Genomic DNA, 16,783 nt, shown 5'->3' on the forward strand with positions numbered 1-16,783 from the left:
CTCTTAGCAACCCCATGGACTGCAGCCCACCAGGCTCCTCCATCCATGGGATTTTCCAGGCAAGAGTACTGGAGTGGGGTGCCACTGCCTTGTCCGCTAGGGATACATAGTGGTGTTATATCCATGGTGTGATATATATATATATATATATAGAGAGAGAGAGAGAGAGAGAGAGAGCGCGCGCGCGCGCGATTTCCCTGAGGTCAGGGGTTTAGAGTCTTCACTGTTACAGATCACACTGGGATGAATCTCTTCATGACCAAAATGTTGCCTACATACCCTCTTATTATTTCTTTGGAATAGAACTCCGAAGGTGGGAGTTTCTGGGTGGGTCAGCAGCAGGAAACATTTCTCAAGTCCTTGGTGTGTGTTGCGATGTTTCTTGAGGATGAGCCGCACCTGGTTGGACTCTGAAGCAGGTGATAATTTTAAACACGAAAGGCCCGTGTTCTCAGCTGGAATGGAAGCGGGCTGTGTGCGGGCCTCTCGGGATGCAGGCTGACCTGGTCTGCAGGACCAGCCACACCTTCTAGAATATCCCCCCCGTCCCTGGCGCCTGTGGTTTTCTGCGGGTGGGTGTCCTCCTTACCTGGAGGACGTTGCTCCCAACAGGTTCCAGCCCACTGAAGCCCATCAGTGTTCCCAACACTTTCAAGCTGGTCCCCGGCCAGGGTCCTGGCCCACAGAACGCACGTGAGTCAGTTCAGAGGCAGAGGAAGCCTTTGCCTGAAGAAGGGAGAGGCGGCTCGCGCGCCCGGAGCCCGCGCCCTGTGGCCGGCCGTTCTCACGAGAGGGGGTCCGCGCCCCGCATCTCTCGTGGCCCGAGGTGGCGCGGGGTCCGCGTGGTCGTTACACCAGGACCTCTGAGGTGACGGTGCGAGGGCCGTGCATGCGGGCAGGTGAAACTGGGCTAAGCACAAAGGAGAAAAGAAGTTGGAGCTTTTTATTACCAGATCCTACTGGTATTTCCTGGGAGTTGGGCGGCTGCAGCGGGCTGAGGCCCAGGGAGTCCCTGACCCTCCGCTGACCCCCGAGCGCAGGGGCTGCTTCCAGCACCTTCTGTGGGGACACTGGCCCGGCGTCTCGGGAGGGGGTGTCGGGCTCTGCCGGCCTCCCCATGGGGCTGGGTTGCAGGGGAGAGGTGCCCCGAGGTGCGGGCTGGCTGAGCCTCCGGTCTGGGCACTGCCCTGCCCTTGGACTCCTAGAAGTGGGGTGGCCCTGGCCCTTCTGCGCTGGCTTCAAGCAACAGGCACCGGGGGCTTCGGGGCACATCTGCTGAGGGAGTCGGGCCCCCGGGGGCTGTAGGGCTGGGGCAGTCCACCGTCCAGAGTGACTGGGCTCCGGGGGTCGGGTCGGGGGCCGTGTCAGCTGCTCTGCCTTGCCCATCTCTTCCCCGAGCCCAGTTTCCCCCCAGGAGGAGGTGGGGGCCACCGAGGGAAGTGGCTGAAGACCAGAGGGGCTGCGTCTGTTCTTGGGTGCAGGAGGGACTTTGACACAAGGGGGCCTGACGCCAGGCGCCCCGCAGCGTGAAAGGGTCGCCAAGTGCCAGCGGCTCCCAGTGGGTAGATCCAGGCCCGTGGGGCAGGGGGTCACCTTCTATCTTCAAGACCTGCCGGGGTCTCAGTGCTCAACCCACGGTGTTGGAAGAGCGCCGTCGTCAGGATTCTGAGCTCAGACTTTGGAGTCAGAAGGCACAGCCTCCAGCCCAGGTCTCTGACGGGCCCTGGAACCAAGGGCGGTAGCCTAGCCTGAGTCGTGCTCATCTGAGCTGTGTCTGGCGCTAAGCACTCAGGGAGGGGAGGCGTGTGAAGCACGCCGGGTGCTTCCTCAGGCGTCCATTGGTCAGTAACTGCTGGCTCAGGAGTCGATGGAAAGGGGAATCAAGGTCACCCTCTTGCTTCACAAACCTCCTCCGCGTCTTGCTTCCTGCCGTGTTCGTACAGAGTCCTCACTTTCCTAATTCCTGGAAATCTGAACCCACCTCACTGCTCTGTTGTGGTCTGCGCGTCTGCATCCACCGCGACCTCCAGAGTGCCTTCCGGCCCAGCGTCCCCTGCCAGGACGCCCAGTAACTGCCCTCCCGCACTCCCAGGTGGCCCCATGCAGCCCACCCGCCACAGGCTTCTAGAGCTCACGTGTCCTTCCCGGCGTCTGTATCACTTAGGAGTAGGTCTGGCTGCCTGTTACAGAAAACCCCAAATAACAGCAGCTCGCACACCTGGTTTCTCTCGTCAGTTTCCAGGAGTCTGGAGGGAGCTGTCCTAGCACGGCCGCCTGGCTCCGTGGTCTCAGAGCCCAGGCCCTTCTGTTTCTGCCCCGTCGCCTGCGACATCCCATCATCCAGCATGGCTGCTCGAGTGCCAGTCTTGCATCTACATTCCCGCCAGCCAGCATGACGGAGGAAGGGAGAGTTGCAGTCCTCCTTTTAAAGACCCTCTCCAGAAACTGCACGCACAAACCTTCCAGGTAGCTCTCACAGGCCGGACTCCAGTCCCTCGTCACACAAGGGCGGCTGGGGCCTGCATCGCTGAGCCTAAGTAAGATACACGGCAGGAAAAGCACTCACATGCATCGAGACTCGGGTCACCGCGTCCAGGACCAAGGCGGGGACCTCGGTGCCTCCACAGGCTCCTTGCGTGGTCCCAGTTTTGAGACGTCCCCCAGGTACGTACTGTTCTAGCCTCTGCTGTCGTCGATGACTTCTGCACGTTCTGGAGCTCTGAGTGCACAGAAGCACTCAGCGTGGCCCCTTGTGTGTCTGGCTCGTTTCACTCAAACACGTCTGTGAGAGCCGTCTGCGTTGCTGTGCATGCAGTGATTTGCTCTTTATAGAAAATGTATTTATTTTTGGCTGTGCTGGGTCTTTTGCTGTGTGCGCTTCCTCTCACCGCGGCCGGCAGGGATTGCCGCAGCCTGCGGGGGTTATTGTGGTCGCACGCCGGCCTCTCATTGCAGTGGCTGTGCTTGTCTCGGGTCCCAGGCCCTGGAGCACAGGCTCAGCAGCTGTGGCCCACGGGCTGAGCTGCCCTGCCGCCTGTGGGATTGTCCCGGACCAGGGGTTGAGCTCGTGCCCGCTGCACTGGCAGGTGGATTCTTTTGCCACTGAGCCACCAGGGGAGCCCCCAAAGCTCACCTTTCTTCCTGGACAGCTGTGCAACGTGCGACGGAAGCATGCACCCCCTCAGCCACCACTGTAGTCAAGACACAGAAGAGCTAGGTCCACGTGCCCCGTGGGCAGCGCCTCCTGCCCCCAGTCTCAGCTCCTGCCAACCACGGACGGATTTTCTGTCCCCGCGGTTTTACCTCCACGCCTCCATATGAACACAGCCGTGCAGTGTGTGGGCTCTGTGGCTGGCTCCTCCAGCTCGGCGGCTGGCTCCTCCGGCTCAGCTGATACCCAATTCACCGAGTTGTTGGAGCTTGTCTGCAGAGCTTGCCTCTTCACAGCTTTGCAGACCCACCAGCCGCGCCCAAGAATTCCAGTTGCCCTGCAGCCTCACCAGCAGTTGCTCGTGTTGGGCTTTTAATAAAGTGTCTGTCTCTCTCGTGCAGAGTCACTGTGTGTGTCTTACACGGGAGGACGTTGCTGCACGGTGTCCTGCTAGCTTCTGCTGTAGGACAGCATGACGCGGCTGAACGTGTCCACATGCCCCTGCCTCGTGGGCCTCCCTGCCCGCCCCGCCCAGGTCATCACAGCACCGCGGTGAGCGCCCTGCGCTGCCCGGAGGCCTCCCACCAGCTGTCCGTCCCACGCACGATAGCGTGTACATGTCAGCGCGCCTCTCAGTTCGCCCCCTTCCCTGCCTGTGTCCGCAAGTCCACCGTCCACGTCTGTGTGTCTGTTCCTGCCCTGCAGCAAGGTGCGTTGGCCCCATTTGTCTAGATCCCACATAGATGTGTTACTATATGGTATTTGCTTTGCTCTCTCTGACGCACTTCACTCCGTACGTGTGTGTGCATTAGTCGCTCAGTCGTGTCCAACTCTTTATGACCCCATGGACTATAGCCCACCAGGCTCCTCTGCCCAAGGGATTCTCCAGGCAAGAGTACTGGAGTGGGTTGCCAGTTGCGTCTCCAGGGGATCTTCCCGACCCAGGGATCAAACCTGGGTCTTCCGCGTTGCAGGCAGATTCCTTACCGTCTGAGCCCCCAGGGAAGCCCCTCACTGTGTATAACAGGCTCTAAGTTCTTACTGTGGTTCTAAATTGTATTTTCCTACTGACGCATTCTATTGAGCCTCTCTTCGTGTGCATATTTGCATCTGTAGATCTTTTTTTTGGGGGGGGGTTACCATCTTTTCAGGCATTTTGCCCGTTAACAAGATGGATTGTTTGGATTTTCTTATTATTGAGTTTTGACAATTCTTTGTAAGTTCTAGCTACACATCCTTTATTAGAAAAAGCAAGACACTTCAGAAAATCATCTACTTTTGCTTTATTCACTACACCAAAGCCTTTGATGGTATGGATCACAACAAATTGGAAAATTCTTCAAGAGATGGGAATATCGGACCACCTGACCTGTCTCCTGAGAAATCTGTATGCAGGTTAGGAAGCAACAGTTAGAACTGGATGTGGAACAACAGACTGGTTCCAAATAAGAAAAGGAGTACATCGAGGCTGTATATTGTCACCCTGCTTATTTAACTTCTATGCAGAGTACATCATGAGAAACGCTGGACTGGAAGAAACATAAGCTGGAATCAAGATTGCTGGGAGAAATATCAATAACCTCAGATATGCAGATGACACCACCCTTATGGCAGAAAGTGAAGAGGAACTAAAGAGCTTCTTGATGAAGCGAAAGAGGAGAGTGAAAAAGTTGCTCTAAAACTCAACATTCAGAAAACTAAGATCATGGCATCTGGGCCCATTGCTTCATGGCAAATAGATGAGGAAACAATGGAAACAGTGGCAGATTATTTTGGGGGCTCCAAAGTCGCTGTAGATGGTGACTGCAGCCATGAAATTAAACGATGCTTGCTCCTTGGAAGGAGAGTTGTGAGCAACCTACTCAGTGCCCTGTCCAGGCCTCCTGGTCATTTCCCCAGATGTAGGGCTGCCTACAGGCAGCTCCTGGTTGAAATGTAAGACACTGTCGGCACTTTGGAAAACACGTCTGGCTGTTCCTCAGTGACCAGATGACTAGCGATTAAATGTCAAAATTAAAGGAATGACTTAGGGCTTAACCGTCAAATGTTCTTCACGTGAGCTGTCCTGCGTGCTTAATCACTCAGTCAAGTCCGACTCTGCGACCCCATGGACTGTATCCCACCAGGTTCCTCTGTCCGTGGGATTCTCCAGACAGGAATACTGGACTGGGTTGCCGTGCCCTCCTCCAGGGGAAACTTGCTGACCCAGGAATTGAACCCGCATGTCCTGTGTGTTCTGTAATGCAGGCACATTCTTTATCCTCTGACCCAGGAAGTCCATGCTTAAATATAAGCCTCAAAGAATTAAAAACAGACGTTCAAACAAAAACTTGCACAGGAGTGTTCGTAGCACCACGTTCACCATAGTCAAAAAGTGGCGGTAGCCCCGCGAGTAAGGAGGAGATCAATAAGAACACGAACAGGAAGCTCCCTGGCGGTCCAGTGGTCCGGGTTCGGGGCTTCCACTCCAGAGGGCTTGGGTTTGACCCACACGCCCTGGTGTGACTGAAAAAGATGAAGATAAAAGGTGGCCCGTTCTTTTGGCTGCAGCAGAAACAAGTGAAGTGCTGACTCTTCCTCAGCGCAGCTGGGCCCCGGAAACATGGTGCTCAGTGAAAGGAGCCAGTGCCCAGGGCGTGCTGTGCGAAGCATCCAGAACAGGCCGCCGTGGAGGCGGACGTCAGGTCAGTGTTTGCCGGGGGCAGGGTGGGGATGCAGGGAGTGAAGGGCACCGGGAGAGTGTGGGGGTCTCTTTTTCCTAACGAGCCCAAGTAGGCCGGTTTCAGCTGCTGTCTGTGTGAGAGCGCACAGGCGGAGCAGAGAGCTCTGGTCGGCCTGAGGTCTGCCCACCCCAGCCCCGCAGTCCCAAGTGTCTTCTCCCCGTTATTCCCTTCTCTCCTTGGGATTTCGTTTCAGGGTGATAAAAAAATGCCCTGCGCTTGGTGGTTGTGATGGTTGCACAGCTCTGAACACTGAATCACTGTGCATTTTCAGTAGGCGAGCGTTGCGATGTGTGAATTTAATCTCAATAAAACCGCTACAAAGCTGCGCTGGCCTGTTTCTCTCTTCTGCTGATGATCCGCTCGACTCCTTCGCAGAGGCTTGTTTTTTTTCTTTCTTTGCTGGAAATTCCTCCTTTATGCCCACCGGCCTGGGCTCAGCGGAAGGTGTTTCTGGAAGCCGGGCGTACAGTTTCCGGGCTGCCGCAGCCTAGCCGTGTCTTCCGTCTCTGGACCCTGAACAACTCCGACTCCTCCATCCCGCCCCTGCTCAGCTGTGCCCCCTGCTGGCCGTCCCAGGAGCCGTTTGCATGTCCCTGCGGCCTTCCTCCCCAAGCTGAAGGGTGATGGAAAGACATGGAGCGGACTGATCGAGGTCTTGGCCCTCTGCTTGCTTGGCTGAGATGTAGGAACGGAATAAAACCTGCAGGGTGAGGGTGGAAGGAGGAAAGGGAACCGCAGGCGGGTGGTGGAGAGCCGAGTGGGGAGGCCAGTTGCCCGTCCCGGGCAGGGCTGGGCTTTGGCCAGCAGAGCCACGGCCACACATCCCGTCCCGCTGCCGGCTGTAGGCCAGGCCAGGTCTGCAGGGGACGCCAGGCCTGTATCCGGGTGGCTCAGGCCTGGTGGGCCTTCCTGGGGTCCCAGGGGATGGACGGGAGGGGCCAGGGGGACCCCCTCTCCCCGCAGGAGGGTCTGGGTAGGGGTGGGGTGAGCTGGAGGGCAGAGGCTGGGGTAGAGGGAGGCGGCTGCCCTGGAAAACGTGGTCTCGGGCCTTCTGGACTTTCTGACACAGAGGGTCTCGGCTGGGGTCACTAGCCTAGGTCCCTAGGGTGCACACCCCAAGTGATCTCTGTAACCCTACAGGCCTCAGTGCAAGAATAGCACTTTTAAAGGATGTGGAAAACACCTCCCCCCCTCAACAGAAATCAGCAAAGACTGTGTAACTCAGACCATCTAGCCCACAAAGCCTGAAATATTTGCCTTTCAGCTCTTGACGCAGAAAGTTTGCTCATTACTGCTGTAAATCCTGAAGTGTGGGGACCACCCCGCCCACTGAGTGCTTCCTTAGGTTCCAGCCTCCTCTGCCCGATTGTCCGAGAAAGGCTCGTCTTCCAGGTGTAAAGGGAAGTGAGCTCAGGTTGGAGAGAAGGAAAGACGCGTGTGCCCCGTGGGGGCCTGTCCTGGACACAGACAGGAGGTTGTAAGGTTGCTGAAAAGGAGCCTCTGTGTCGGGGCGCACCTGTCGTTGCTGGCTGCCCTGGGAGGGGGCCCACGTGGTGGGGGTGCGGGTCAGCTACCGCACTCGCCCCCCTGGCCCCAGCCTTGAAGCCTCTGTGTCCACCTTGCCCCCTGCCTGGCTCATCGCAGGCCCCGGACGACTCCCTGGAGGACTGACTCCCTCAGTTCTCTCGACAGGGTCAGTCGGAGCGTCTCCCCGACACCAACATGAACAAGCGCAGCAAGTTGAGTGACCAGGCCACACGCTGACCAGTGGGCACCAGGCCAGGTTAGTCTAGGGAGCTCTCACTGCGTGGGTCTCACTCCAAACAACGTTCGAGAAATGCTGTAACCAAACGATTACAAAATGTATCATAAAAGTATAGAGAACAGGGTAAGAGGTGCCATGGAAACCCTGATGCTGGGGAAGACCGAAGGCGGGAGGAGACGGGGACGACAGAGGGTGAGATGGTTGGATGGCATCACCGACTGGACGGACAGGAGTTTGGGTGAACTCCGGGAGTTGGTGATGGACAGGGAGGCCTGGCGTGCTGCAGTCCATGGGTCTCAAAGAGTCAGACACGACTGAGCGACTGAACTGACCTGAAACACCCAAGACAGATATTACCCCTAGTCGTGCGTGGCGTGGATCAGAGCCACTGAGGCCCGGGAACGCTCGGAGGGCCCCGAGCCCGCAGAGCCGCCCCTGCGTCGTGTACCCCTCCCTCCCGGCCGCCAGCCAGGTCCCAGAGTCCCCCCACCAGACTTTCTCTTCCGCTTCACGCGGCCTGTCTCTGAGTCGCGCAGGGCGCTCCTGTGTGTTTCCAGCCCGACCACGTGGTGTTGCGCGGTTTCTGGTTCGCTGCCTGTCTGCCCTCGGCGCTGTATTTCCCAGGTTCCCCGCCCCCGCAGACGCGTGCCTGCTCTGATCTGCTTCACTTCTGTGGGGTTTGCAAGCAGGACCGTGCCTGGACGCTCGTGCATTCTCCTGTCCTGGGCGCTGGGTCACTTCTGACCCCACATCGCAGAAACCCTGCTGTCAGCGTGAGCTCAGGCCACGGCGGCTGCCCAGGCCCACCTGCACGTCCACCATGAGGGGCCAGCCCGGAGCCCCCGGGGGCTGCCTGGCTCCGGCCCCACGGGCGTGAAGCGGCCCCTCCTCCCGGGTGGACTCGCTGCTCCTTTGGAACATCCTTGAATCCTCCTTGGATTCATCCGCTGAATCCAAGCGGATGAGCTCCTTTTCCTGGTTTCCTGGCCCCTCCAGGCTCCCTTTCTGTGAAGCCTGCTCATCCCTTTCCCTGTTCTCCCAGTTTTTTTTTTTTGTTTTTTTTGCTCATCCCCCGTGCGGGCTGTCTCCCCGGGGGCCCGAGCTGCGCCTTAGCGCAGCCGTCCAGGCGGTGTCCTCAGAGGTGGCCCCGCGTCCCGGCGTCCCCGGCTCCGGCTGCGGCCTCGCTGTGGGAACGCCGCCAGGGGGAGCAGCTGCTCCACTGACTGCGCGTCCCCGCCGCGCAGGGCTCCAGGACCCGCCGGCCCGGCCCGGGAGGGCGCAGCGCGGGCGGGCGCCCCAGGAGCGGCCGCCGGGAGAGCACGTGGAGCCGGCTTGCCCAGCCCGGCCACGCCCTTCCCGAGCGGGGCCTGGGCACAGGCTGCCCTTTCTGTCCACCTGCCCGTGGGAGGAGCCCCCCAGGACCCCCTATCATGGGCTGCACCCCCCACCCCCAACCCTGGGCTGCACACCCCACTCCCCACACAGTTAGGGTCACTTTGCTCCAGGAAGCGAGTCACTCACACGACGGCTCGGAGGTAGTGCCAACCTCCTTCTTTGAGTCCGGGGGCCCTTGTTAGAGCCAACTGGAGGTCGCCCCGCAGGCGAGGGGGCCTGTCCCTCACTGTCCCGGGGACCTCATTCCCAGACTCCGAGGGTCGAGGCTGCGCCCCGCCCCCCTCTGGGCACCGGCCGCAGCAGCTGCTTATCTCAGGAACGCTCAGTCTCTGTGGCTCCTGTCTCTCCCTCTGCTCCCTGGGGGTCTTCTGTGATTGGTTCCATCTCCTCTGGGGCTTTGGCTGCCCTGGGGAAGGGACCACATCCTGTCCTTGGCCACCTACCCATGTCCTGGGCTCTGGGCCTGTCTCCTGATGTCCCTGAAGATGGTCCTCCCTGACTCTGATTCCTGCCCGGGGAGTGCTGAGCACCCCTCTTCAAATGAAAGCTACCCTAAATTGCAGTAGGAGAAACGAAATGAGCGCAGCGTTTTATCCATGAGATCTTATTTAATGACTCATTTTACAGCACTTGCTCACCATAAAGTCAGTCAGTGAGAACGATGATGCTTCAGCGCCCGGATCACCAGCCCCAGCCCCACCCTGTGCCCCCTGCTCAGCCCCAAACCATCCTGTCTCACATGGAAGAGAACCAGCAACGGTCCCGGTTTTATGAGCCCCCCCACTCCACCCCCCCCCCCCACCAACACGCACTGGGACAGCCTTCAACTCAGGTGAGAACGGGGCAGACAGGGAAACACTTGAGGCTGGGCTGCTAACTCTATCAGCAAGGGGAGGTTGTCGCGGCTGTTCAGCCTCTAGGTCGGGTCCTGCTCTCTGCGCCCCAGGGAGTGCAGCGCTCCAGGCTCCTCCATCCTCCACTGTCTCCCAGAGTTCACAGTCACGTCTAGATCCCACCACTCCATCCTAAAGGAAATCGACTGTGAATATTCCTTGGAAGGACTGATGCTGAAGCTGAAGCTCCAATCCTTTGGACACCTGATGTGAAGAACCGACTCATTGGAAAGGACTCTGATGCTGGGAAAGATGGAAGGTGGGAGGGCAAGGGGACGACAGAGGATGAGATGGTTGGATGGCATTACCGGCTCGATGGACGTGAGCCTGAGCAAACTCCAGGAGTTGGTGATGGACAGGGAGGCCTGGTGTGTTGCAGGCACAGGCTCGAAAAGAGTCGAACACGGCTGAGTGACTGACCACCAACACCACAGGCACACGGCTCTACGCCAAAGCTGCCTCTGTCTACACTGGTCTCCCCTGGGGAAGTTAGAGAGCATCCACTGGCTGTCCCTGCTTAAGTAAGAGTCTTGTGCACGTGAAACTCTTGGGAAATTGGTGAAGGATAGCAACCAGAATGCACTCTTTGCACGCAGTGGGCTTCCAGAAGCAGAGATGACGAGTGAAATAGATGGGTGTCCGAGGGCTGTTCAAACAACATTCCTAAATTATATTTTGAGAGAAGGCTGTTTCCTGACGCTGCTCAACTGTGACTCAAGTGGGCAGCTCCGTCCTTACCCTCTGACCTTGGGGAAGCATTGCAAAGGCTGGGTCCCCTCTGTCTGCATAACCCACATCCCCTGCAGCGCCCAGCACGCGCTGCTCTGCTTGGGGGCCACTACACATGCAAACGCACATGTCCCAGGTGAGGGATGTACGTGTGGACCCCCATGCCCAGTGCCTCCTCCGCAGACACCACGGGAGGCCCCCCCCGTGACGCTGACCTCAGCGCCCCCCGCCCTCCTCCACCAGATCCGATGGCGGGGGGATGAGGTCGCGGGGGTTCATCCTGGCCACCAGGCAGACGTCGTAGCTGTCGTGCATGAGGACGTCGACGGCCACGACGTTCCACTGGTTCTCCCAGGGGTCCAGCTCCAGGATCTCCTTGCAGATAACCTCGTGGCGATCTGAAAAGCAACAGAGAAGGGCGGCACTGAACCCAGAGGCCGTCGTCGCCGTTTCGCAGCTTCCGCTAGAAGGCGCTGCGCTCCAGAAGTCGGCTAACAGCGTGAACATCTCACCGCGGCAGACACGGTGCTTCTGACATTTCAGGAATGAAGAAAGGCCGCGTGACACCTCACATTCAGGTGTTCCTCAGACAGGCCATGACTGAGTTGTACACGCACTGTGGAATGGTCCCCACAGTTAAGCTTTTCACACACCCCTCACCCCACATGATCCCCCTGTGTGTTGAGAACACTTAGCAAATCTCAGGTACACAATGCAGTGTTGTTTTCTGGTTGTTTTTTTTCTGCCAGACAGCTTCTAGGATCTTAGTTCCCTGACCAGAGATTGAACCTGGGCCGCAGCTGGGATAGCCCAAGTCCTGACCACTGGACAGCCAGGGGGCTCCCAGTACCGTCAGCTGCAGTCCCCCGCCAGGCCTTAGATCCCAGAACGCCCTCAGCTTGGAGCTGGAGGTCCGGACCTTCCGACCAGCATCTCCTCGTCTGCCCTGCCCACCCTCCCTGAGTCCCCGGCACTCCCGTCTCCACTGTCTGCTTCTGTGAGTTTGGTTATTCTGGAGTCCGCGTCTCACTGAGACCACACGGGGATGGTGTTTCGGTCTGGATTGTCCCGCTTAGCACCACGTCCCCAGGTTCACCCTTGTGTGGAGTCACGACCGGCTCTTTGTGACCCAGCGACTGTAGCCGCCAGGCTCCTCTGTCCATGGGATTCTCCAGGCAAGAGTACTGGCTGCTGTTTCTTCCTTCAGGGGATCTTCCTGAGGCACTGAACTCATATTTCTGATCTTCTCTGTCTCCCCTTCTTACTTTTGGATTATTTGAATTTCTGTCTCTCTTTTTTGCTTCCCTGGGTCTCTCTTGTATATTTCTGATCTTCTCTGTCTCCCCTTCTTACTTTTGGATTATTTGAATTTCTCTCTCTCTTTTTTGCTTCCCTGGGTCTCTCTTGTATATTTCTGATCTTCTCTGTCTCCCCTTCTTACTTTTGGATTATTTGAATTTCTCTCTCTCTTTTTTGCTTCCCTGGGTCTCTCTTGTATATTTCTGATCTTCTCTGTCTCCCCTTCTTACTTTTGGATTATTTGAATTTCTCTCTCTCTTTTTTGCTTCCCTGGGTCTCTCTTGTATATTTCTGATCTTCTCTGTCTCCCCTTCTTACTTTTGGATTATTTGAATTTCTCTCTCTTTTTTGCTTCCCTGGGTCTCTCTTGTATATTTCTGATCTTCTCTGTCTCCCCTTCTTACTTTTGGATTATTTGAATTTCTGTCTCTCTTTTTTGCCTCCCTGGGTCTCTCTTGTATATTTCTGATCTTCTGTCTCCCCTTCTTACTTTTGGATTATTTGAATTTCTGTCTCTCTTTTTGCCTCCCTGGGTCTCTCTTGTATATTTCTGATCTTCTGTCTCCCCTTCTTACTTTTGGATTATTTGAATTTCTCTCTCTTTTTTGCCTCCCTGGGTCTCTCTTGTATATTTCTGATCTTCTGTCTCCCCTTCTTACTTTTGGATTATTTGAATTTCTCTCTCTTTTTTGCTTCCCTGATCTTCTGTCTCTCTTTTGGATTATTTGAATTTCTCTCTTTTTGCTTCCTAGGTCTCTCTTGTTGCATGAGGCTTCTTTTTTGGCACAGGCTCCAGACCAGGGGGCTCAGCAGCTGCAGCTCATGGGCTTAGTTGCTCTGAGGCATATGGGATCTCAGTTCCCCGATCAGGGATCAAACTGGCGTCCCCTGAACTGCAAGGCAGTTTCTCAGCCACTGGACCACCAGGAAGTCCCTGGATTGCTTGAATATTTTAAATATCCCATTTTAATTTATCTTGAGATTTTAAGCCTCCTTATTTTTCTTTGTTTAAAAAAATTTTTTTTTATTAAGCATGTTTTTTCTACAGCTATTTTTCAGTAGTTGTTCTAAGGATTGCAGTGCCTTTGAACGGACTGTTTGCATTTATACCTCATCACGTAAGTGGAGCAGGGAGCTCCCCTCACCGCATCTAGACTCTCAGGCTCTCCACCCCTTTCCACTTAATTGTCACGACAGGGAGACGGCCCTCTCTGTGTAACAGTAACCACACTGAGAACACGACCAGACAATGCTAAGTTTTCCAGTCAGCTGCCATTCTCGTGCGCAAGAACTGAAGAGGAGGACGCGTCGCCCATCGCGTTTAGCCCAGCCTCCCCCGGGCTCCTCTGCATCTCTCTCCTCCAGGACGTCTTCTCAGCGATCCCGCTGCCCTTCGCTCAGAGGATTCTCCTCCTCTCTCTGTCTCTCTCTCTTTAAAGCAGGCTTGCTGGCAATGCATTCTCTTAGCTTTCCTCCTCCTGAGACAGTTTGATCGTCATTTTGCCTTCAGTTCTGGAGGATGTTTGTGCTGGATTTGTAATTCCAGAGAGCTGGCAGTGTGTGTGTGTGTGTGTGTTTTGTGCTTAGATTTTGCTCCATTGGCTTCTGGTCTCTTTGGTTGGAGAAACCTACAGTCATTCTAATAATTTTTCCTCATATGTTCTCTTATTTTTCTCTGGCTCTTAAACATTCAGTTCAGTTCAGTCACTCAGTCGTGTCCGACTCTTTGCGACCCCACGAACCGCAGCACGCCAGGCCTCCCTGTCCATCACCAACTCCCGGAGCTCACTCAAACTCACGTCCATCAAGTCGGTGATGCCATCCAGCCATCTCATCTTCTGTCGTCCCCTTCTCCTCCTGCCTTCAATCTTTCCCAGCATCAGGGTCTTTTCAAATGAGTCAGCTCTTTGCGTGAGGTGGCCAAAGTATTGGAGTTTCAGCTTAAGCAGCAGTCCTTCCAATGAATATTCAGGACTGATCTCCTTTAGGATGGACTGGTTGGATCTCTTTGCAGTCCAGGGGACCTTCAGGAGTCTTCTCCGACACCACAGTCCAAAAGCATCCGTTCTTCGGTGCTCAGCCTTCTTCACACTCCAGCTCTCACACTGTTGTTGTCTCTTTTAAGGGAGTGACTCAGTGGTTGCCATGTGCTCACAGCACTGTCTCACCAGCACCATCTGGTTGAAGAGCATTTTCATCACCCCCAGAAAGCAACCCTGTCCCCACTAGCTGTAGGTTCCTGTTCACGCCTCCCCCAGCCCCTGACATCCGATCTGCACACACTTGCCTTTTCTGGGCATTTCGTATGAATGGACTCATCTGGGGTCTTCTGTGACTGCCGTCTTTCCCCGAGCACAACGCTTTCAAGGTTCATTTACGCTGTAACCTGTGTCAGCTTCATTCCTCTATCGCCAAGGAACGCTGTATGGATGGCCCGTGTTTTATTTGGCCATTTGTTAGTTTGTCAGTTGATAGACACTCAGGTTGGTCGGGTTTTGCCTGCTACAAACCCTGCAGCTCTGAACATTGGTGCCTGTTTTTGTGTGGACAGATGTTTTCATTTCTCCGGTGTATGTGCTTTGGAGGGGAATTGCTGCTGTCCATGGTGCTACAAAGAGTAAAACACACACACACACACACACACACACACACGCACACACACACACACACACACACACACACGTGCGATGTGACTACAGAAACCTCAGGTTTCAAATTCCACAGAAGCTGCTCCATTTCACATTCCCACCAGCCCTGTATGAGGCTCCAATGTCTCCAGTCCTTGTCAATACTTGTTATTATCTGTTTCTTTTCCTCACAATCACTCTGGTGGGTGTAAAGGATGATCTCACTGTGGCTTTGATTTGCATTTCCCTGCATGACTGGTGGCTGGTCATGTGACTCCTTGGCCATTTCTTTATTTTCATTGGATACATATCTATTCAGATCCTTTGTCAGTTTTTTTAAAAGAGTGTTACTAATAGTTTTCTTTGTATTATTAAGTTGTAAGACTTTTAACAGATTCACGATACAAGTTGCTTATTAGATGTGTGATATTTTCTCCCATCCTGTGGGTTGCACTTTCTCTCTCTTGACATGGCCCTTTGGAGCACAGAAGTTAAAATTTGATGCACAATGCATCTATTTTTTCTTAGTCATGCTTTAAGTTTATATAAGAAACCATTGCCTAATTCAGGAGGATCACAGAGATTTATGCCTATGTTTTCTTCTGAAAGTGTATAGTTTTTTCCTCTTGGGATTAGGTTTTTGATCCATTTTGAGTTCATTTCTGTGTCTGTGTGAGGTCCAAACTTCATTCATTTGCACATGAATGAATATGCAGTTATTGCACGTGGATCGCCAGTTATTCCCGCACCATTTGCTGAAAAGGGGGTCGTTTCCCCATTGAACTGCCCAGCACTGTCATTGGAAATAAACTGGCCATTAAAATAAGGGATCATTTCTGGACTCTCAGATGTATCCCATCGATCTCCGTGTCTATCATGGTGCCCCTGCCACACCGTCGATTATTACTATATGTGTGAAGGAAGTTTCGAGATTAGGAAGTATGAATCTTCTTCTTTTACAAGATTGTTTTGAGTATTCTGAGTCTTTTGCATTTCCCTGTAAATTTTAGGATCAGTTTGTCGATTTTTGTGTGTGCTGTCTTACCATTTATTTGGCTTTCCAATGTCTGTAATGATGTGCAGTTTTCATTGCACAAGTGCTGAGCTTTTTGCAGTCACATTGTGTGTGTGGATGTTACTTTTGCAGCCCTGTGGACTGAGGCCCGCCAGGCTCATCTGTCCATGGGATTTTCCAGGCAAGAATACTGGAGTGGGTTGCCCTTCACTTCTCCAGGGGATCATCCCAACCCAGGGGTCAAAGCCTTGTCTCCTACACTGCAGGCAGATTTGCTACTGTCTGAGCCACTAGAGAAGCCCCTTATTATTCTGATACTATTATAAATGGAATTTTTTCTTTTTTTAGTAATTATTTGGCTGTGCTTAGTTACAGCACTCAGGACCTTTAGTTGCGGCACGTGGGATCGAGTTCCCTGACCAGCGATCGAACCCAGGCCTCCTGCGCTGGGAGCAGAGTTAGCTACCGGACCAGCAGGGCAGTCCTGGAGTTGCTCTCTCGACGTTATTTTTGGAGTGGTCGCTGTGAGCGTATGGAGATACAGCTGATTTGTGTACATTCGTCTCCTGTCCTACAACCTTGATGAACTCGTGTTAGCTCTGGTGGCTTTCTTCTTTTGTGGATATTTACCTGCTTTCCTGCGTCTGTTCTCAGTTGCAGCACGTGGATCCTCTCTGCAGCAGGCTGGCTTCTCTGTGGTGGGCGTGTGGGCCTAGTGGCCCCGCAGCTTGTGGGATCTTGGTTCCCCCAACGATCAGGGATCGAACCCGCCTCTCCTGCACCACAAGGTGAGTCCCCAAGCAATGGAGCACCAGCCAGGTCCCTCTCGGAGCTTTTCTGGTGGGTCCTTCAGGCTTTCCAAATAAGATACCATGTCCTAGGCAGTTACCTATTCCTCTCCAATCTGGATGCCTTTTATTTGTTTGTTTTCTTTCCTAACTGCCTTGATTAGTACAATGTTGACTAGAAGTGACGGGGGTGGGGGGGCGTCGGTCTTGTTACTGATCTTGGGGGAGAGCTTTCAGTCTGGCCGTATGTCTGGTGCTATCTGTGGAGTTTCATAGATGCCCTTCATTGGGTTGTGCAAGTCCCCTTCTGTCCCCGTGTTTTGGGTTTTTTATACCACGGAAGGTGTTGGATTTTGTCAAATTCTTTTCTGCCTCTCTGGAGATGATCAACCTGATTT

General features: G+C 54.6%; 1 protein-coding gene across 3 annotated transcripts in view; it reads right to left on the minus strand.

Annotated features, from left to right (window-relative positions):
- Nucleotides 1-9,829: 9,829 nt before the first annotated feature.
- The window catches only part of KBTBD12 (kelch repeat and BTB domain containing 12), a 51,711-nt gene continuing 44,757 nt past the window's right edge, over nucleotides 9,830-16,783 (minus strand). For all 3 annotated transcript variants that reach the window (XM_070360224.1, XM_070360222.1, XM_070360223.1), the window contains one exon: nucleotides 9,830-11,054. In XM_070360224.1, coding sequence (XP_070216325.1) covers nucleotides 10,873-11,054 — 182 coding nt within the window. In that variant the 3' untranslated portion in view covers nucleotides 9,830-10,872. The remainder of the gene's footprint in view (nucleotides 11,055-16,783) is intronic.

Source organism: Bos mutus, chromosome 22 (assembly GCF_027580195.1).
Source record: "Bos mutus isolate GX-2022 chromosome 22, NWIPB_WYAK_1.1, whole genome shotgun sequence".
Classification (NCBI taxonomy): domain Eukaryota; kingdom Metazoa; phylum Chordata; class Mammalia; order Artiodactyla; family Bovidae; genus Bos; species Bos mutus.